At 45.2% G+C, this 23,604-nt stretch overlaps 1 protein-coding gene across 2 annotated transcripts in view; it reads left to right on the forward strand.

The window, feature by feature from the left end:
* The window catches only part of LOC115461811 (sialic acid-binding Ig-like lectin 15), a 31,601-nt gene extending 13,745 nt beyond the window's left edge, over positions 1 to 17,856 (forward strand). The window contains exons 3-5 of one of the 2 annotated variants that reach the window (XM_030191854.1): positions 8,926 to 9,294; positions 11,296 to 11,326; positions 17,165 to 17,856. In XM_030191854.1, the coding sequence (XP_030047714.1) occupies positions 8,926 to 9,294; positions 11,296 to 11,326; positions 17,165 to 17,231 (467 nt within the window). In that variant the 3' untranslated portion in view covers positions 17,232 to 17,856. The remainder of the gene's footprint in view (positions 1 to 8,925; positions 9,295 to 11,295; positions 11,327 to 17,164) is intronic. The other variant, XM_030191855.1, reaches the window with a different exon arrangement.
* The last annotated feature ends 5,748 nt before the right edge of the window (positions 17,857 to 23,604 follow it).

Consider the following 23,604-nt stretch of genomic DNA (forward strand, 5'->3'; position numbering starts at 1 on the left):
ACACCCGTATTTCCAAAAGATAGAAAGACGACATGTAATTCCTTTTATTGGCTGAAATTACAGCTTTTGGATGAGAAGCCTGCTAGATCGCAGGTTATGCTGCCCATTGCTGAGAAAGAGAAGGGCTGAAGATCACTAGTGTGTTATGGAAAGGTTTGGGCTGTTGAGTCACAACATAGAGAGGATACTTTGGTCATCCTTGTTCTCAGAGGAGTAGAGGGAAACACCATTAAGAGGTGAAGGAACAACAATCCCTTCGACTGTAGTAGAACAGGATGGCACTTCCAAAAATCACGACGAAGACTCAGGAGATTAGTGGTCAATGATGTTTATTGGGAATACACCGAAAGGACTCGACGCAGTGGCCGTGTTTCGGCACCTAAGTGCCTGCCTCAGGAGTCTGACCAATCAGATGTTTCAAGGTCAAAATAAACTTCGGTTTGGCTAAACAAAAAACCTTCTGCAATATTGCTCTCACATATATTGAACAGAATCTGTTCCAGGACAGATCCCTGAGGCACTCCACTACTTACCTTTCTTTCTTTTGAGCAAATTCCATTGACCACCACTCTCTGCCACCTCTCAGTCAATCAATTTCTGATCCAGTTTAACACCTCAGGTCCCATCCTCAAGCCACTTAGTTTATTTTTGAGCATCCTATGAGGAACAGTATTAGATTTTGCCTTTCGTAAATTAATGTTGATTTGGATCTTGTAACTCATTGGATTGTAAAAAGCTGACCATTCTTTCCTTCAGCTGCATCTCCATTACCTTCCCCACCACCAAGACAAGGCTTATCAGTCTGTAATTTCCTACCTCTTCTCTGTTAATGTCTTTGTGAAGAGTGAATGCATTAGCCTTTCTCCAATCCTGTGGTGCTTGGGATCTATTAAACACAACCTTTAGACGGCCATCAAAACCTCTCTAAGCTCCTTCAGCATCCTGGGATGTATCTCATTGGGTTCCACGGCTTTGTCCATGTTCAATTTTGTATTATGTTCATAAACACTTTCAGCGTGGTATCAATACCATCCCCACAGGTATGTTTGTCAAACATCTGCAGACCTTTGCCAAGTTTTTCTTCCGTGAGTATTAAACAGAAGTAATTGTTGAGTAATTCCACTTTTCGCCATCAGTATATTTGAGTCTTGTAATTTGATCTCTGGTCTTCTTCTTCATCTTCGACTCCTCCCTCTCCTTCTCTGCGCATATCCAGCAGATAGCCAAGACCTGTCGCTTCTTTCTCTTTAACATCAACAAAATTCGCCCTTTCCTCTCTGAACACACCACCCGAACTCTCATCCACTCTCTCATTACCTCTCGCCTTGACTACTGCAACTTACTCCTTACTGGCCTCCCACTTAGCCATCTATCCCCCCTTCAATCTGTTCAGAACTCTGCTGCATGTCTTATATTCCGCCTGAACCGATATACTCATATCACCCATCTTCTCAGGTCACTTCACTGGCTTCCAATCAGATACCGCATACAGTTCAAGCTTCTCCTTCTTACCTACAAATGCACTCAGTCTGCAGCCCCTCATTACCTCTCTACCCTCATTTCCCCTTACGTTCCCGCCCGTAACCTCCGCTCACAGGACAAATCCCTCCTCTCAGTACCCTTCTCCACCACCGCCAACTCCAGGCTCCGCTCATTCTGCCTCGCCGCACCCTATGCTTGGAATCAACTTCCTGAGCCCTTGCGCCAAGCCCCCTCCCTACCCATCTTCAAATCCTTGCTCAAAGCCCACCTCTTCAATGTTGCTTTCGGCACCTAACCTTTATACCTATTCAGGTAATCTAGACTGCCCCTATTTGACTGACTGTACATTTGTCCTTTAGATTGTAAGCTCTTTTGAGCAGGGACTGTCCTTCTATGTTAAATTGTACAGCGCTGCGTAACCCTAGTAGCGCTTTAGAAATGTCAAGTAGTAGTAGTAGTAGTAATATACCTGAAAAAGTCTTATCACCATGCTGTACATCTTTTTCCATTTTTTATTCTCTGTTTTTGCTCTCCCGATTTCTTTCTTCAACTCTCTTAGATTTATGTGCTATTCTTTTTGTGTTTCTCTTTCTTTTTTCAAAAGATTTTATTGAAATTTTTATTAGAACAAAGGGATACAAATTGGAACAGGGAAAATGGATATTCAAAGAAGTTATTATCTTATTTGTACATTTCCTAGTAAGTTATGCAGAATGATAAGCTGAAAACCTTTAACATCTACTATAATAAAACTCATCCTCAACGTTCTGAAGACACTGACGCCACTGCAGCCACTCAGACACCGGTTCGTAAGTTCATGGTGGTGAAGCCACAACACTCACCATGTCTCCATGCCCCGCCCTCGCGTCAGACGTGATGACGTCGAGGGCGGAACAATTACAAAACAACGAAAATGAACGAACGGGGCGTGTTTCCCTACTCCTCCCCTTCCAACGAATCGCTGCAGACTGCCTAACAAACAAAAGCGGCCGAGGACGTGCCCAACTGAAGCCATCTCTCTCTGCCCATGTCTCCTAGCCCTGCCCTCACGTCAAACGTTATGACGTCCAGGGCGGAGACATGGCCAGAGGTAGATGGCTTCAACCGACGAACCCCACAGTGACCACCGACTAAAAACGTGCCAGCTACCCTCCAACCACCCCTCCACAAATGGCCCCGCCACAATCGCGGTCGACGTTCGACAAAGTGGTGAGTTACAGGGGAGTGGGAGAGGAGAGGGAGGACGGCCTCGAACTCGGAGGGGACGAAAGGAGGGCGTGGGACTCGGAGGACAGAGAGGGAGACAGCAACGGAGGGAGGGGGGAACCCTTGCTAGCGCCCGTTTCATTTCAGGCAGAATCGGGCCTTTTTTTACTAGTACTATAATAAATTTCTCAAAATGTGAATTTTTATAATTTTTTAAGATTTAAGTAAATATCTTGAAAATAGAAAATATATAAGATGTATAAGGAAAATAATAAATGATAAGAAATTGGAAACAAGGAAGGGCAGGAGAAAGGGGGGGGGGAAAGAGAAGAGAGAGTAAAAGTAGCTGAAGACCTAAAATTACTACTACTACTACTACTATTTAGCATTTCTATAGCGCTACAAGGCGTACGCAGCGCTGCACAAACATAGAAGAAAGACAGTCCCTGCTCAAAGAGCTATGTAATAAAAGTGAGCCAAGTATAGGACAATCAAGCCATTGTGACATCACTGATGAGGTTGGCTCTTATTGGTGGCCTGAGGCATTATGACATCACAATATCACCTCTGATTACAAGAGACTACTACTACTACTATTTAGCATTTCTATAGCGCTACAAGGCGTACGCAGCGCTGCACAAACATAGAAGAAAGACAGTCCCTGCTCAAAGAGCTATGTAATAAAAGTGAGCCAAGTATAGGACAATCAAGCCATTGTGACATCACTGATGAGGTTGGCTCTTATTGGTGGCCTGAGGCATTATGACATCACAATATCACCTCTGATTACAAGAGACTACTACTACTACTATTTAGCATTTCTATAGCGCTACAAGGCGTACGCAGCGCTGCACAAACATAGAAGAAAGACAGTCCCTGCTCAAAGAGCTTACAATCTAATAGACAAAAAATAAAGTAAGCAAATCAAATCAATTAATGTGTACAGGAAGGAGGAGAGGAGGGTAGGTGGAGGCGAGTGGTTACAAGTGGTTACGAGTCAAAAGCAATGTTAAAGAGGTGGGCTTTCAGTCTAGATTTAAAGGTGGCCAAGGATGGGGCAAGACGTAGGGGCTCAGGAAGTTTATTCCAGGCGTAGGGTGCAGCGAGACAGAAGGCGCAAAGTCTGGAGTTGGCAGTAGTGGAGAAGGGAACAGATAAGAAGGATTTATCCATGGAGCGGAGTGCACGGGAAGAAGATATGGGTACAATGACCTTTATGCAACAATGTTTCTCTTTCTCTGAATTTCCTTTACTTTTGAAGCCACCTGTTTGGAGAACCACATCATTTCCTCTTGCTTTTACTTACTTTATATAAAGATTTGTTGCCCTTTTTATACCCCTGCAACCCATTCTTGTGTATGTAGCTAGGTGGTTGCCTATAATGAGCCCAGTGGAGTAGGGACAGAGGTGCAAAACCACACTTCTTGGCTGAGGGACCATGCAAGAACTGGCTACACCAGTAGGCTGAATAAACAGATCAGAAGACCCTTAGCAGATAAACTCCACACAATAACTCAAGATAGGAGGTCGTGTTCTATTGTGGATTGAAAACAGGTTACAGGATAGAAAACAGAGGAGTGGCCTAGTGGTTAGGGTGGTGGAGTGGAGGAGTGGCCTAGTGGTTAGGGTGGTGTACTTTGGACCTGAGGAACTGAGTTCGATTCCCACTTCAGGCACAGCACAGGCAGCTCCTTGTGACTCTGGGCAAGTCACTTAACCCTCCATTGCCCCATGTAAGCTGCATTGAGCCTGCCATGAGTGGGAAAGCGCAGGGTACAAATGTAACAAAAATAAAGTAGATACTATTGGAGATTCTACATGGAATGTTGCTACTATTGGAGATTCTACATGGAACGTTGCTATTCCACTAGCAACATTCCATGTAGAAGGCTGCGGAGGCTTCTGTTTCTGTGAGTCTGACGTCCTGCACGTGCAGGACGTCAGACTCACAGAAGCAGAAGCCTGCGCGGCCACATTGGTGATCTGCAAGGGCCGACTTCTACATGGAATGTTGTTAGTGGAATAGCAACATTCCATGTAGAATCTCAAATAGTAGCAACAGTGGAGGAGTGGCCTAGTGGTTAGGGGGGTGGACTTTGGTCCTGAGGAACTGAGTTGGATTCCCACTTCAGGCACAGGCAGCTCCTTGTGACTCTGAGCAAGTCACTTAACCCTCCATTGCCCCACATGCCATGAGTGGGAAAGCGCGGGGTACAAACGTAACAAAAATAAAATAGATACTATTGGAGATTCTACATGGAATGTTGCTACTATTGGAGATTCTACATGGAACGTTGCTATTCCACTAGCAACATTCCATGTAGAAGGCTGCGCAGGCTTCTGTTTCTGTGAGTCTGACGTCCCGCACGTGCAGGACGTCAGACTCACAGAAGCAGAAGCCTGCGCGGCCACATTGGTGATCTGCAAGGGCCGACTTCTAGTGGAATAGCAACATTCCATGTAGAATCTCAAATAGTAGCAACAGTGGAGGAGTGGCCTAGTGGCTAGAGTGGTGGACTTTGGTCCTGAGGAACTGAGTTGGATTCCCACTTCAGGCACAGGCAGCTCCTTGTGATTCTGGGCAAGTCACTTAACCCTCCATTGCCCCATGTAAGCCGCATTGAGCCTGCCATGAGTGGGAAAGCGTGGGGTACAAATAAAAAAACAAAACAGAGAGTAGGGTTAAATGGTCAGTATTCTCAATGGAGAAGGGTAGTTAGTGGGGTTCCCCAGGGGTCTGTGCTGGGACTGCTGCTTTTTAACATATTTATAAATGGCCTAAAGATGGGAGTAACTAGTGAGGTAATTAAATTTGCTGATGACACAAAGTTATTCACAGTCGTTAAATCGCAGGAGGATTGTGAAAAATTATAAGAGGAACTTACGAGATTGGGAGACTGGGCATCCAAATGGCAGATGATGTTTAATGTGAGCAAGTGCAAAGTGATGCACGTGGGAAAGAGGAACCCGAACTATAGCTACATCATGCAAGGTTCATGTTAGGAGTCGCTGACTAGGAAAGGGATGTAGGAGTCATCATTGACAATACTTTGAAACCTTCTGCTCATTGTGCTGCAGCAGCAAAGAAAGCAAATAGAATGTTAGGTATTATTAGGAAAGGAATGGAAAATAAAAATGAAGTTGTTATAATGCCTTTGGATCGCTCCAAGGTGCGACTGCACCTCGAATACTGTGTGCAATTCTGGTCACCGCATCTCAAAAAAGATATAGGTGCAGAGAAGGACAACGAAAATGATAAAGGGGATGGGATGACTTCCCTATGAGGAAAGGCTGAAATGGCTTGGGCTCTTCAGCTTGGAGAAAAGATGGCTGAGAGGAGATATGATAGAGCTAGATAAAATACTGAGTGGAGTGGAATGGGTAGACATGAATTGCTTGTTTACTCTTTCCAAAAACGCTGGAATTTGTTGCCAGAGAATGTGGTAAAAGCAGTTAGATTAGCGGGGTTTAAAAAAAGGTTTGGATGGCTTCCTAAAAGAAAAGTCCATAAGCTATTATTAAAATGGACTTGAGGTAAATCCACTGCTTATTTCTGGGACAAGCAGCATAAAATGTATTGCACTCACACTCACCTTCCCAACCTTTGCCCCTGTCAAATTATTTTGCTGTACTGCATCATTATGATGCTGAAAAAAAGAAGTACTATGGTAGAACCAGAGGCAATGAAAATAGCACAACCCAAGAAACATCCCCCAAATAATGACAGAATGGTGAAAAGCAGAAAATTCTTACTGCTCGTAGACTCCATTATCAGAGGCATTAACTTAGGAGCATAGTTCAGGGGTTCCAACCTAGTGAAATGTCTTCCAGGATGTTCAGCTACAAGATGTACAGACCAAATACTGAAAGTGATCCGAGAAGAGAGCGAGGCTTCTAACGCTGATGTAATTCACCTGGGGACAAATGACCTGGCCAACAATAGCAAGTTTACAGCACAGAGAGCGTTCCAGAAGTTTGGGGAGGGACTGAAATCTTTGGTTCGGACTGTGGCTTTTTCTGAAGTAATTCATATGTTGGGGAGGGGAGGGGAGAGGAAAGACTATGCAAAACAGAGGAATTCAATAAGTGGCTTGAGTCTTGGTGTAAAGAAGAAGGTTTTAGATACATAGGAGAGGAGTGTGGTAGCCGTGTTAGTCCACTCTTAAGGTTATTAATAGAAATCAAACAAAATAAAACATGGAAAAGAAAATAAGATGATACCTTTTTTATTGGACATAACTTAATACATTTCTTGATTAGCTTTCGAAGGTTGCCCTTCTTCGTCAGATCGTAAATAAGCAAATGTGCTAGCTGACAGTGTATATAAGTGAAAACATTCGAGCATTACTATGACAGTCTGACAGGGTGGGAGGATGGGGGTGGGTTGGAGGTATGCATGGGGACATCAAAGCATATCATTGATATTCTAACAGGATGGGTGTGGATAGGTGAGGGGTGGGGTGATCAACAGAGACATACAGCTTTATGGTTTATAATGGGCTAGGAACCCCAGATCCTTGTTAAGTCCTTTCTGTTGGGTGTTAAAATATTCAATCATTCTGACTGAAAATGAACAGAAGGGCACACTTCCCTGTAATTTATCCAGTTGCAAACTATGCCAAAATATTTCACAGGACCCCAAAGTCATCCACAAAGGAAAGATATTCAACATAAAGGGATCTTTCACTTGCTCATCTTCCAATGTGGTATATATCATTCAGTGTAAAAAATGTAACGAAGGATGCTATATTGGAGAAACAGGCCAGATGCTTAAGACAAGATTCAATTTACATAGACATCACATGAACAATACTGGTGCCAGTAGGGTTTACAGGACCAGGACACTGTACCAGTGACTTCACAGTGAGAATCCTGAAAGGTAACTTTAAAACCATACAAGAACGTAAGACCTTTGAAGTCAGAATGATTGAATATTTTAACACCCAACAGAAAGGACTTAACAAGGATCTGGGGTTCTTAGCCCATTATAAACCATAAAGCTGTATGTGTCTGTTGATCACCCCACCCCTCACCTATCCACACCCATCCTGTTAGAACAGTGATGGGCAACCTTTTGAGCTTGGTGTGTCAAAATTCACCAAAAAACTGAGCATAACTCGGGTGGTGTGTCACTTCAAGAAAAATCACTGCTACTAGGAACGCCCCCGGGCGCCCCTACCCGAGATTGCTGCCCACCCGAGGTCGCCGGGCCCCACCTCCACCCACTACCGGGCCCGGAACTAACCTTAAAGCCTCCTTTCACGTTGCAGCAAGCAGCAGCAGGGCAGACCTCTCCTCCTTCCTTCTGTGCTCCGCCCTCGCGGACGTTACGTCAGGCGAGGTCAGGACACGGAAGGAAGGAGTGGCCTGCCCTGCTGCTGCTTGCTGCGACGTGAAAGGAGGCTTTAAGGTTAGTTTCCGGGAGCGAGGAGGGAGGGCGGACCACACTGCGGCGGCGCCGCGTGTCATCCAAAATGGCTACGCGTGTCAGTGCTGACACGCGTGTCATAGGTTCGCCATCAGGGTGTTAGAATATCAGTGATATGCTTTGATGTTCCCATGCATACTTCCGACCCACCCCCATCCTCCCACCCTGTCAGACTGTCAATGCTTGAATGTTTTCACTTATATACACTGTCAGCTAGCACATTTGCTTATTTCCGATCTGACGAAGACGGGCAACCTTCGAAAGCTAATCAAGAAATGTATTAAATTTTGGCCAATAAAAAAGGTATCATCTTATTTTCATTTCCAGATACATAGGAGCATAGGAGCCAACTTTTCAAAATTATTGGGGGTGCTAAGCCCAATGGAAATGACCCCTCCCTGGACACATACAAATAATTTTCTCAATATTGGGGGTGCTCAAGCACCCACAGCACCCACAGAGTCGGCTCCAATGCATAGGAGAATGGGGTAATATCTGGAAAAATAACAGGCTGTACTGTAATGATGGGCTACATCTTTCTGTGATGGGAAAAAGGATCCTTGGGGAGAAATTCAGACAGTATGTTTCTAGACATTTAAACTAGAGGGTGGGGGTGACAAAAGGAAACAGGGGATTTCGGAAAGTCACCCCCAGAATAAACATGATGGCAGAGGGAAAGGTCATGTAAATATAAAAAACCACCCAAATTCACTATGCACGTAGAAAGCAATGAGCACAAATGCTCGTAGTCTAAGTAAAAAGGTACAGATACCGTATATGCAATAATTCCTTTCTTCATCTTTCTACAGCTCGACCCAAGGTAATGAACCTGACGCTCCAGGGGAACGTCTCTGTGGGGCGCTCGCTGGAGTGTGTGGTTGAAGGACTCCCGCTCCCCAACATCACTTGGGACAGGCCAGAGAATGAGGAGATGCCAACGTCAGTAGAGACAGAACTCGCTGAACAGAACCTAATCCTGTCCAATCTCTCTGTGAGTCAGAATGGGACGTACACCTGCAGAGCCCAGAATGAGTTTGGGTGTGATGAGAAGAGCCTGAATGTTGGAGAGAAGCCCAGGGACAAGGAACCAGGGTTTCTTCTCCTGGTGCTGCTGGTGCTACTGATTCTGCCGTGTCTGGGAACAGCGGTTGCTGTCTTCATCTGTATGAAAAAAAAAGGTAATGAGATGAAAGAGAAGAAAGAACGAAACCATCACCTGTCTAAGAACATAAAATATGTACCTGCAAAATCTGAATATTAGAGAGCAGGAAGCAACTCAGTGACCAGAACCTTTATTACCATCATTCTGTGAAATGTGATTCACATAATTATTTTATTTAAAAAAAAACCACATAACAGTGCTAATACCAGTAATTAAAATTACAGAACACAGAATGTTAACAGGATGGAAAATCACTAGGCTGGGCATGGAGGGAGCATAGAAACAGGGACCAAGAGGGGGGTGGACCCAGGAGGAGAGTAGGGACACCGAGGGGAAATGCTGGGTAGGAGGGATAGGATCCCCGCCAGCTGCAGGAAGGGTATGCCTCTGCTGGGTGGGCCTGAGCCGAAAATGGGTAGGCCCCTACCCACCTAGGCCCATCCATGCCCCCCCCCCACCACTGTTCTGGAGGAGTGGCCTAGTGGTTAGGGTGGTGGACTTTGGTCCTGAGGAACTGAGTTTGATTCCCACTTCAGGCACAGGCAGCTCCTTGTGACTCTGGGCAAGTCACTTAACCCTCCATTGCCCCATGTAAGCCGCATTGAGCCTGCCATGAGTGGGAAAGTGCAGGGTACAAATGTAACAAAAATAAAATAGATACTATTGGAGATTCTACATGGAATGTTGCTACTATTGGAGATTCTACATGGAATGTTGCTACTATTGAGATTCTGTTGCTACTATTAGAGATTCTACATGGAATGTTGATGTTGCTATTCCACTAGCAACATTCCATGTAGAAGCCTGCCCTAGTGGTTAGTGCAGTGGACTTTGATCCTGGGGAACTGAGTTTGATTCCCACTTCAGGCACAGGCAGCTCCTTGTGACTCTGGGCAAGTCACTTAACCCTCCATTGCCCCATGTAAGCCGCATTGAGCCTGCCATGAGTGGGAAAGCGCAGGGTACAAATGTAACAAAAATAAAATAGATACTATTGGATAGGGTTACCATATGGCTCCAGAAAAAGGAGGACGGATTGAGCCAGCCGGGTTTTACTTCCATTGCTTTGGAAAGCAATGGAAGTAAAACCCGTCTGGCTCAATCCGTCCTCATTTTTCTGGAGCCATATGGTAACGCTACTATTGGAGATTCTACATGGAATGTTGCTACTATTGGAGATTCTACATGGAATGTTGCTATTCCACTAGCAACATTCCATGTAGAAGGCTGCGCAGGCTTCTGTTTCTGTAAGTCTGATGTCCTGCACGTACGTGCAGGACGTCAGACTCACAGAAGCAGAAGCCTGCACGGCCACATTGGTGATCTGCAAGGGCCGACTTCTACATGGAATGTTGGAATAGCAACATTCCATGTAGAATCTCAAATAGTAGCAACAGTGGAGGAGTGGCCTAGTGGTTAGGGTGGTGGACTTTGGTCCTGGGGAACTGAAGAACTGAGTTTGATTCCCACTTCAGGCACAGGCAGCTCCTTGTGACTCTGGGCAAGTCACTTAACCCTCCATTGCCCCATGTAAGCCGCATTGAGCCTGCCATGAGTGGGAAAGTGCAGGGTACAAATGTAACTAAATAAATAAATCACTCTTCAATGTCCTCTGTTGTTCTCTAGATTTCTGCCCCCACACACATGAATGCGTTATACGCATGAAACCGTATCTAACAAATTCTTGACCTCTCTGCCAGTTTTGTCAAATTCCTCCTTTAAATTTTTCCACTCTCTGGCAGAGACCTTTACAGTTTTCTCAGACCTTTGCGAAGAGAGATCCCTGACAGAGACCCTTGTGTTTATGAAGCCACTGAATAGAACTGACCTCAGGACTTGATCCCCCTCTGGTCAGCCTCCCCTCCTCTGCTCAGTGCTATTTACTACAACCCAGTAACCCGTCATTCAGTGTAATCCAGTTAAGGAATCGGTCATTGCACGGACTAACAGATTCTGGCTCTTGACTGAGGCCAGCACTGACCCGTCACTAATTTTCTTTTCTCGCTTTGGTTTGCAGGTTTCTTGTTACGTTGGAAAGTCACCACAAGGTACGATTCTCTCCGTTTTTATTTTGTAATTTGAACGCCCAAGCCCCTCTTCCCAGTCTGCCACTCGCTGCCTGGAGAATGTGATCAGGTAGATGAGCAGGAGATGATAGAAGCTCAAAAAAGGAGAGAAATGATGAGGTGAGGGAACAGGATCAAGGGGACAGGTAGTAGAAAGTCAGAAGGAGAGGAGAAAGGAGACGTACTTCTGGCTGTGAGGGGGAAGGGGAGGGATTTTTGAAGATTGAAGGCTGTGATATGTTAGTTTAGTGCTTCTGAACTCTATCTTGGAGGCACACCTAGCCCATCGGGGTTTTCAGGACTGCCATGATGATAGATTTGCCTATCGTGAAGAGTCATTGTGTACAAATATATTTCATGCATATTCATTTTGGCAATCTGTGATAACGTTATGATTAGACTACTGTAATGCCCTGCACATTGATCAAACCAAAACGTTAGCACCAGCTCCAACTAATTCAGAACACTGCAACACAACTAGAAGGCTGGAAGTGGTGTGACCACGTCTCGCCTGTCCTGCAAAGACCATACTGGCTACCAGTACCTTAACTGGGCCAAATTTAAAACTATGTTTGCTTTCCAAGGTTCTCAGACAAAATGGGCCTGAGAACCTAATGAATAGCTTAGCCCCCTATGTACCTTTGAGGCCTCTAGGAGTAGGGTTACCATATTTTGTCCCCCCAAAAGGAGGACACGCCCTACCCCCTTTCACACCCCACCCCACCCCGCCCCCTTTCACACCCTCGGTCCGCCCCTGTCACATTTTCCCTCCCCCCTGCCACACACCCCCTCACTCCCCCTCCCCATCACCCCCCCTCCCCTTACCTTACTACTGCCCTAGTGGTCTAGTGACCTCTTCAGGGCAGGAAAGAGCCCCCTCTTTCCTGCCCAGAGCACTGTCCTGCTTGCATCCTTCCTGTTGTTGAGCTCGGCGCCAATTCAAAATGGCCACCGAGAGTTGAAGTCTCGCGAGGTCACTTCAACTCTCGGTGGCCATTTTGAATCGCTGCCGAGATCAGGAACAGGAAGGATGCATGCAGAGCAGCGCTCCAGGCAGGAAAGAGGGGGCTCTTTCCTGCCCCAAAGAGGTCACTAGACCACCAGATCAGTAGTAAGATAAGGGGAGGGGGGGTGACGGGGTGTGTAGTCGGGTGGGAGGGGAAAATGTGACAGGGGCAGAGCAAGGGCGTGAAAGGGGCGGGGCAGGGTCTGAAAGGGGGCGGGGTGGGTGTGAAAGCGGCTGGGGCACAAAATATGGTAACCCTAAGTGAGACCTTACCGCTAAGTCAATGGGTGGCGGTAAGGTCTCAGGCCCAAAATGGACGCGTGTCAATTTTTATTTTGCTACACGTCCATTTTTGGGCCCCCCCCCCCCCCCAAAAGGCCTTTTTTTTTGCAGGCGCACTGAAAAATGGACCTGCGCACATCCAGTACACACGCCTACAACAGCACAGGCCATTTTTCGGTTCACCTTAGTAAAAAGGACCATAGGGTGATTGACTATCCAATCACTCTGCATCTGGACTAGATCTGCCACACGTCCTGTAACTAAGGCCAGTCCCACATAACTTATTTACTTAGACATATATGTAATTTGCCTTCAGTTTACCAATGACTCTCTATGAACCATCTTGTCCTGTCCGTATGACTCAACTACAATGGCCCCCTCGTCTATCTATTAAGATGCTTCATTGTTTTGTACTGATATTTATATATTTATTAATTTATGCATTCTTGTATCCCACTACTATCCAAAAACAAATTCTGGTTACATTTTGGTGAAGTTACAGTAGTGTTGTGTGATGTGCAATTATGAGCATCATATCTATTTTATTTAATGATCTTAATACATGTCCATTTATACTGTATTTATTATATGTTACTTGCATCTTCAAATGTAAATGCATTAAGCTGTTTCATATGAATGTGCTTTCCAAACCGGTGCATCATTTGTAACCTGCTATTATTTATCATATTTTAATTTTATGATTGTTGTTCTGTGCTGTTTAATTATGTATACTTCTGAGTAACATAGTAACATAGTAGATGACGGCAGAAAAAGACCTGCACGGTCCATCCAGTCTGCCCAACAAGATAAACTCACATGTGCTACTTTCTTTGTATACCCTACCCCGACCCATACCCGTCCCCTTCCAGGCACAGACCGCACAAGTCCGCCCAGCACTATCCCCGCCCCCCAACCACCAGCCCCGCCTCCCACCACCTGCTCTGGCACAGACCGTATAAGTCTGCCCAGCACCATCTCTGTCTCCCGCCACCGGCTTTGCCGGCCAATCTCGTCTAAGCTTCTGAGGATCCCTTCCTTCTGCACAGGATTCCTTTATGTTTATCCCACGCATGTTTGGATTCCGTTACCGTTTTCATTTCCACCACCTCCCGCGGGAGGGCATTCCAAGCATCCACTACTCTCTCCGTGAAAAAATACTTCCTGACATTTTTCTTGAGTCTGCCCCCCTTCAATCTCATTTCATGTCCTCTCGTTCTACCGCCTTCGCATCTCCGGAAAAGGTTCGTTTGCGGATTAATACCTTTCAAATATTTGAACGTCTGTATCATATCACCTCTGTTTCTCCTTTCCTCCAGAGTATACATGTTCAGGTCCGCAAGTCTCTCCTCATACGTCTTGTAACGTAAATCCCATACCATTCTCGTAGCTTTTCTTTGCACCGCTTCAATTCTTTTTACATCCTTCACAAGGTACGGCCTCCAGAACTGAAGACAATACTCCAGGTGGGGCCTCACCAATGACTTATACAGGGGCATCAACACCCCCTTTCTTCTGCTGGTCATACCAGGGGCGTAGCTACGGGTGGGCCTGGATGGGCCCAGGCCCACCCAGTTTTGTCTCAGGCCCATCCTCACCTTCTCCCACCCCTGCCGTAGCGCTGCCTCCTCTCCTGCACTTCACGGTCTCTGTCTCCCACCCTCGCGGCAGCGCTTTCAATTTGCTATCAGCGCTGCCTGCCTGACAGCTGACAGACGCGGCGTGACATCCTCCTGCTCCGGGGCCTTCCCTCTGCCGCATTGATTCAACTTCCTGCTTACGCAGGGCAGATTGCATGCGGCAGAGGGAAGGTCCCGGAGCAGGACGTCGTCGCGCCGCGTCTGTCAGCTGTCAGGCAGGCAGCGCCGATAGAGCGCTGCCGCGGGGGTGGGAGACAGAGACCATGAAGTGCAGGAGAGGAGGCAGTGCCACGGTGGGAGAAGGTGAATGGAGGCAGCGCTGATAACTTTAAATGTGCTGGACCGTGTGTGTGTGGGGGGGGGGGGGTTGTAGTGCCCACCCGTCCAACCTGCCGGCCCACCCAAAAATTGTCTTCTGGCTACGCCACTGGGTCATACCTCTCTCTATACAGCCTAACAACCTTCTAGCTAGGGCCACCGCCTTGTCACACTGTTTCGTCGCCTTCAAATCCTCAGATACTATCGCCCCAAGATCCCTCTCCCCATCCGTACCTATCAGACTCTCCCCGCCTAACACATACGTCTCCCGTGGATTTCTACTCCCTAAGTGATTCACTTTGCATTTCTTCACATTGAATTTTAATTGCCAAACCTTAGACCATTCTTCTAGCTTCCGTAGGTCCTTTTTCATGTTTTCCACTCCCTCCGGGGTGTCCACTCTGTTACAGATCTTAGTATCATCCGCAAATAGGCAAACTTTACCTTCTAACTCTTCGGCAATGTCACTCACAAATATATTGAACAGAATTGGCCCCAGCACCGATCCTTGAGGCACTCCACTACTCACCTTTCCCTCCTCCGAGCGAATTCCATTCACCACCACCCTCTGGCGTCTGTCCGTCAACCAGTTCCTAATCCAGTTCACCACTTCGGGTCCTATCTTCAGCCCATCCAGTTTATTTAAGAGCCTCCTGTGGGGAACCGTGTCAAAAGCTTTGCTGAAATCTAAGTAGATTACGTCCATAGCTCGTCCCTGATTCAATTCTCCTGTCACCCAATCAAAGAACTCAATGAGGTTCGTTTGGCACGATTTCCCTTTGGTATACCTCAATTGTATTAATGCTTTGTTTGATCATTTCACTATCGTTATACTAGTAACAAAATTGTTTTAAGTCGAGCTTTATGTACACTGCCTTGGGTGAATCTCTTCATGAAGGTGGTTAATAACTTCCAATATTCAGCAGACAGTGGTAAGCGGTTTTTTTGTTTTTTAATGCTTACCATCACCATCTAAGTTGGACCCAGATATGCAAAACTGGGCCTTGTGTGGGCGTCAGCATTGACTGTCTGGGCCTGACCAGTAGGAGGCAGATGCCAGTACTTTTGTAGGTTCCGCTGATATTCAGCTGGGCACTTGCATAAGGGTATCTGGGCAGGTCCAACCCCCCTCCCTCTGACTCTGATCCCGCCTTCCTCCCTCCCCTTGGAAGAGCACCAGGCCCCCAACAAGGATGCCTTCACCCTCCTCCCACCTCCTGTGTGCTCCCAAATCTTCCTTTATAATCCCTGGTGATCTAGCGGAGAAAGAGCTGAAGCAATTTTAGGCCACCTGCTCCTGCTCATCATGGCTTCCACTTCAAAATGGCTGCTGCAGCCTATAATGGCAGGCCTCACAGTGCTTTCTCTTCTAGACCAACAAGAAACATAAGGTTAGGCCCAAGAGGGCTTACAGGTGGTGGAGGATCTTTGTTGGGGGCCCACTGGTCTTCTGAGGGAGGGATGGGGATCGGAGTCTGGGGGGCAGATGCTTTTCTGGGAGCAGCGAGAGAAGGAAGGGAGGAAGATCAAAGTCAGGAGGGCCAAATGTTACTCTGGGGGAGGGAAGGGAGGAAAGAGGATAAAGGTCAGGGGGACCTGATGATAAGGCGGAGCCACAATACGAAGGAAGCAATGTTTACGACATGGCCGGTGTTTCGGTAGATACCTACATCACAAGAAGCTGTTACAGCGGTTCGTATGAATACAGATTTCTTCTCAAACTACTACTACTATTTAGCATTTCTATAGCGCTACAAGGTGTACGCAGTGCTGCACAAACTTAGAAGAAAGACAGTCCCTGCTCAAAGAGCTTACAATCTAATAGACAAAAAGTAAAGTAAGCAAATCAAATCGATTAATGTGTACAGGAAGGAGGAGAGGGAGGGTAGGTGGAGGCGAGTGGTTACAAGTTGTTACGAGTCAAAAGCAAAGTTAAAGAGGTGGGCTTTCAGTCTAGATTTAAAGGTGGCCAAGGATGGGGCAAGACGTAGGGGCTCAGGAAGTTTATTCCAGGTGTAGGGTGCAGCGAGACAGAAGGCGCGAAGTCTGGAGTTGGCAGTAGTGGAGAAGGGAACAGATAAGAAGGATTTATCCATGGAGCGGAGTGCACGGGAAGGGGTGTAGGGAAGGACGAGTGTGGAGAGATACTGGGGAGCAGCAGAGTGAGTACATTTATAGGTTAGTAGAAGAAGTTTGAACAGGATGCGAAAACGGATAGGGAGCCAGTGAAGCATGTGTTGCATTTATTGTGAAGATACACAGAGGACTACATTCTGTGGTGTACCTATTTTTGACCCCTGATGCAGGCATCTGTCAAAACATGGCCATGTCGAGTCCCTGACTATACATTGCTTCCTTTGTATTGTGGCTCCACCTCGTCATTCCATCTGCGGGTTCATACATTTTCCTCACTTTTTCAGGTATGGGTAAAGCTTCACTGGTTGCATGCTAAATTTGCACCAAGAAAAATGTTGACAATGGAGGTTTCCTTAAATGGGCCACATTAACCAGCTCAGACCTTCTCACCCCAGTAAACTGAGTTTGTTGATGGATTGAATGCAACTAACTTAGAAATAGTCTGTTCTCTTTTCCAGATAGAGAACCAAACCATGAAGGTCCTGTTCCTGTTTTTTTTTTCTGCTGATTGGATCTGCAGTTTCCAAATTGATCATGTCTGGTCCACCTTCAGGAGTTTTGCTGTAAGATACGCCTGGATTTCTGATTACTCAGTTCCAGATCAATCTCCCAAGAAATCTTTGTCTCCCTGAGTCCTCAGACAGTCACAAACAGAAGACAAATGGCTCCACTTGAAGGAAAAGCACCAAACGGGTAACAGTAGAGCAAAGGAAAGTAACCTCACGTAGATGGTGTTCAAAAATGTCTTTATTTAAAAGTCTTCTAAAACAATGAGGGAGGACCCAACACAACTCGTGTTTCGGCCTAACTGGCCTGCATTAGGGGTCTAAAAATGTATATTCAACAAAATAATCAAAATACAGTCTATAAACATAAATATACATAAAGATAGGAAAAATATCATACCTAGGAAATCGTCATTCAGTATTGAAATACGATTTCTTAGGTACGATACTTTTCCTTTCTTTCTGTTTTCCTCCCTGAATCCCCACCATATCACAGAAACATTTCAACAACACACCTATACATACACCCAGCATGAAACAGTGATTTAACGTATATGCACATACTAAAACAGGACATGTTTATCCATTCCTACCCTACCTAAGATCATGTTCAAGCACCTTTCTGACCTCATGTGCACCTTTCTAATTAGTCCCCTTATTTTCTAACTCCTGTTACTCATATAATCTATCTATATGTTCCATCTTTGCTTGCACCCTATGCTGTCTATTAAAATGTTTTATTACGTATTGTGTTGATGTTGTAAGTAGTAGACAATGCCATACTTTGTATTGTTATTTGAACATTTTTACTGCTGTAATTGTCTATTGCTTATGTTTGACTTATTCTTGCTGTGTACCGCCTTGAGCGAATTCCTTCAAAAAGGTGGTAAATAAATCCTAATAAATAAATAAATATGAGATATGTCAAAATGCCAAATGTACAGAACATACTGAGTCAGAGACAATGTACAACCCATGTAACCAGAAGACACTAGGTCTGGAAGATTTCTAGGGTCTATCAGAGCAGGGGCATAGCCAGACAACAGATTTTGAGTGGGCCTAAGGAAGAACTGGGTGGGCATCAATTGTTCTTCCCCCCCCCCCCCAACCACAACCCAAAAAATATCTCAGCTGGTGGGAAAACGCTTCTTTCCACCTTGGCAGTCTGCAGCAGGCATGCGCTGAAAACTGAACGTACGCAGGTGCCGGTATCATGGAGAGTAGCATTTTCGTTACCATCTGGAGGAAGTCTTCAGCTGGCCGAGCTTGGGATCCCACCAGCTACCACTAAACGTGTGCTACTGTTGGGTGGGCCTGAGCCCTAAGTGGGTGGGCCACTGCCCACCCAGGCCCACCTGTGGCTACTCCACTGTATCAGAGATGCAATTGTTTTTACTGCTGTAGGTTCCCTGTTTGGTTCGTCTATGTCTCTTGCTAATGCTGTATCTGTAAGTAAAATACAAACCCTACCAAAGAGTTACAAGCTGATATGAAAGATATCAGAGCCCAGATCCAGTCTCAACAAGTTCAACTCATTGCCCATGGTAAACCCTTACATGATACTGTCACTGTTGTCAATCTGCAAACCCAACAGATTGATTGATCAAAACACTGGTGAATCACAGGTTTGATGAATGACGAACATAGTTTCATGCAATCAGTGCATGGACTCACTTATGATTTGTTTAGAGAATTGGACAGTAGTTTCAGTAACGATGCAAGGTCAAGTTCCCACTTATTGGTCTCTTCAGATGTAATCAGCGATGCCTTTGCTAAGATTGCCAGAAACCCTATTGAGTCCATCCAGACAGAGATAGTTTTCCACCCAGGGAATACCATTCCTTTGTATGTAAATACAGAACATGGTTGGCAAATGTTAAGTGGAGGAGTGGCCAGGGTGGTGGACTTTGGTCCTGAGGAACTGAGTTCAATTCCCACTTCAGGCACAGGCAGCTCCTTGTGACTCTGGGCAAGTCACTTAACCCTCCATTGCCCCAGGTAAGCCGCATTGAGCCTGCCATGAGTGGGAAAGTGCAGGGTACAAATGTAACAAAAAAAAAAGGCTCCATTGTGTAGGCCTCATCATGGGATGTTTAGGTACCAAAAGTCCCTCTGAGCTGATTCTCTCCTTTTCTAATGTTTACATTTAGCCCTCAAGGAAACAATGACCCTGATCTCAGCCCACCGACCTGTCAGAGGCCCCTGAGGAGAGAATAGGCCCAGAGGGACCTTTGGTGGCTAAATGGCAGCGCCTACGTGGCAACACCTAAATGAATTTCAGTAGAACATATGGAAATTGCTTATATGTTGGATTGGTCTTTCCTCTTTCCTGACAACGTTTATCAATTGAAACCATTAATTAATGTTGGCATCTAGACCAATAACCTTTATCTCCATGTAGAGGAGGAGGAGTGGCCTAGTGGTTAGGGTGGTGGACTTTGGTCTGAGGAACTGAGTTCAATTCCAACTTCAGGCACAGGCAGCTCCTTGTGACTCTGGGCAAGTCACATCACTTAACCCTCCATTGCCCCATGTAAGCCACATTGAGCCTGCCATGAGTGGGAAAGTACAGGGTAGAAATATAACAAAAATAAATAAATTGATACCTTTGAGTACCAAACCTACAAGCATGATGACTCACATCAGTACCTAGAACACAATTTTGGAATGTGCCAACAAACCAAAAATATTCATTGGTTATGCACAAGTAAATCTTTCCTGAAAGACATTATAAAGCCCTTTGTGACTTGTCCAATGTTAGTGCAAGAGAAATGTAAAGTTACCATGACCAAGTATGATGAGTAATTAAACTCTGGAACTCGTTGCCGGAAAATGTAGTAAAAGCAGTTAGCTTAGCAGGGTTTAAAAAAAGGTTTGGCTAATTTCCTAAAAGAAAAGTCGATAAGCCATTATTAACATGGGAAAATCCACTGCTTATTTCTAGGATAAGCAGCATAAAATCTGTTTTACTCTTTTGGGATACTGGGCTTGAAGGACTTTTGGTCTGTCCCAGTACGGCAACATTTACGTTCTTATAATGTTTGCGTAGTTAGCACTCCCAAGAGTGAACTCATTGTAACTATTAACAGACAGGACATCAAGAACAGCTTTCCTCTAGTCAGTAATGTTGGTTTCATTGCTGTTCCTAAGAATTCCATCTTTACGACTGGTGGAGTGTCTTTGTTTTATCTGGAAGCAGATCCTGTCTACACCGACATCAACATCCTGGGCATATTTTGTGTTCATGCTATCAATTTTACGCAAGAACTAGATCACCTAGGGGGTCTTTCACTAAAGCTTAGCTCAAGTTCGACATCAACATCGTGGGCATCTGTTGTGGAGGAGTGGCCTAGTGGTTAGGGTGGTGGACTTTGGTCCTGAGGAACTGAGTTCAATTCCCAGCACAGGCAGCTACTTGTAACTATGGGCAAGTCACTTAACCCTCCATTGCCTGCCGCATTGAGCCTGCCATGAGTGGGAAAGTACAGGGTACAAATGTAACTAAAAAAAACAAATTTTACGCAAGAACTAGATCACCTAGGAGGTCTTTTACTAAAGCTTAGCTCAAGTTATCTGCAGCAGGGCCCATAGAAATAAAATGGGCCCTGCTGCTGATAACTCGAGCTAAGCTTTAGTAAAAAAAAACTCCCTTATTGAATTCTATTGACTCTCATACTATCGAACCCGTTGTCGAATATGACAGCATGCAAGTTGTTGACTACAACATTGATAATCGTAAGGAGTGCAAAAGAAATTGAAGATGTTTTTATTTGGCAGGGGTTAGTTAGGTTAAGAACATAAGAATAGCCATACCGGGTCAGACCAATGATCCATCTAGCCCAGTATCCTGCTTCCGACAGTGGCCAATCCAGCTCACAAGACCTGGCAGAGACCCAATTAGTAGCAACATTCCATGTGAAATCCCAAAGAGTATCAAGATTCTGGAATCCAAGAGACAAACAATATTCTAGAATCCCAGAGAGTGACAAGATTCCATGCAGAATCTCAAAGAGTAGCAACATTCCATGCTACCAATCCCGGGGCAAGCAGTGGCTTCTGCCATGTCCATTTCAATAGCAGACTATGGACTTTTCCTCCAGGAACTTGTCTAAACCTTTTAAAACCCAGATACGTTAACCATTCTTACCACATCCCCCAGGAGCGCTTAACTATTCTTTGAGTGAAAAAATATTTTGTCCAATTTTGTTTTAAAAGTTTTTTTTAAATTTATATTTCAAACAAAATGTTTAAAGTCAGACACTTGAACAGGCAAATCAGAAAAGAAATACAAAAATTAAAAGCATAATAAAAGAAAAAAGAGGAAACATTGATCAATCCTCATTAGACTACAGTTAGAGATATACTACATAAGAACATAAGAATCAACATACTGGGTGAGACCAAAGGTCCATCTAGCCTAGTATCCTGCTTCCAACAGTGGCCAATCCAGGTCACAAGTACCTGGTAGAAACAAGTTATTTCACAGAGTTATTTTATTTCCTTATTTTTATTTATTTTCTGTAAACCGCATTGGACTCCTATAGGGAGATGTGGAGGGGCATTTTCGAAAGGGACGTCCAAGTTGCAATTTGGACGTCCTTGCAAAACGGCGAAATCCAGGGGCAGGGAAACCCGTATTTTTGAAACAAGATGGACATCCATCTTTCGTTTTGAAAATACAGTCAGAGACGTCCAAATCCTTAAATTTGAGCATCCCTAGATTTGGACGTCCCTAGAATGGACGTTTCTGACTTTCGACGATTTTCAAAACCAAAGACGTCCATGTCAAAAACGTCCTAATGCAAGCCATTTGGGCGTGGGAGGAGCCAGCATCTGTAGTGCACTGGTCCCCCTGACATGCCAGGACACCAACCGGGCACCCTAGGGGGCACTGCAGTGGACTTCATAAATTGCTCCCAGGAACATAGCTCCCTTACCTTGTGTGCTGAGCCCCCCACCCCCCCAAACCTACTACCCCCAACTGTACACCACTACCATAGCCCTTACGGGTTAAGGGGAGCACCTAGATGTGGGTACAGTGGGTTTGTGGTGGGTTTTGGAGGGTTTGCTGTTTCCTCCACAAATGTAACAGGTGTGGGGGGGGGGGGGGCTGGTTCCGCCTGTCTGAAGTGCACTGCACCCACTAAAACTGCTCCAGGGAGCTGCATACTGCTGTGATGGACCTGAGTATGAGGCTGGCATAGAGGCTGGCACAACATATTTTGAAAGATGTTTTTTTGAAGGTGGGGGGTGGTTACTGACCACTGGGGGAGTAAGGGGAGGTCATCGCCGATTCCCTCTGGTGGTCATCTGGTCATTTTGGGCCCTTTTTGTGCCTTATTTGTAAGAAAAGCACGACTGGGTGAAAACGTCCAAGTGTTTGTCAGGGACATGGTTGCTTTTTTCGATTATGGGTCAAGTACGTCCAAGTGTTAGGCACACTCAAGTCCCGCCTTCGCTACGCCTCCGACAATGCCCCCCTTGAACTTTGGCCATCTTTGTGACGGAGTGCAGTTGGGGACGTCCTAAATCGGGTTTAGATTATACCGATTTGAACGTCCCTGGGAGAAGGATGTCCATCTTCTGATTTATGTCGAAAGATGGACGTCCTTCTCGTTTGAAAATGAGCCCAATAGCGGTAAAGAAGAGTCATATTGGTATTGATATTATACAGATTAATATACTTGTTACTACTGACATTCCTTTCTTCACCATCCTCTGGACCATCCAGTTCCTGATTTCCTGTTGACGAGATTTCCGGTTGACAGATTTTCTTCTGTGCTGCGGTATTCGCCATGGACCTACCCTTTTGTCCATGTGGCTATGTGATCTTGTAGAGGCTCATTACTACTCAGTTACCACTCAGCTCAATTTTATTACTTTGCATTATGTTATCTTGATTTACTAATAATTGCTTGAGCTTAATATTGCTATATACACTTTGTTCACTGATTGTATTCAAGTCTTATTTACATAACATGTTTTTATTATTAACTACTGATTCATTTGCATTAACCTGAAATTGTTTGATTTGATTTGATTTGTTTGATACTGTTACCGTATCACCTTATCAGAATACTTGTGTGTATTTGTAGCATTAATGATAGGAACAGTGTAACATATTACTCATAGTCATGTATTGATTTACTATTTAATCTTAACCGTTGTGTCATTTGTTTCTGCCTTGCACAGTTATATAGTTAGGTTTAAAGTGAATTCCTTCAGAAAAGTGGTAAATAAATTCTAATAAATAAATACATTAAATAAGTAATAAAGTGTGATATACTCCATTGTAGCTATCTCACTTTAAAGGTGTGTGGGGGGGAGGGGGGAGGGTTACAACCTGTACAACCTTTTGTGTGCATTTGAGGCTTG

Source organism: Microcaecilia unicolor, chromosome 2, assembly GCF_901765095.1.
Source record: "Microcaecilia unicolor chromosome 2, aMicUni1.1, whole genome shotgun sequence".
NCBI lineage: Eukaryota > Metazoa > Chordata > Amphibia > Gymnophiona > Siphonopidae > Microcaecilia > Microcaecilia unicolor.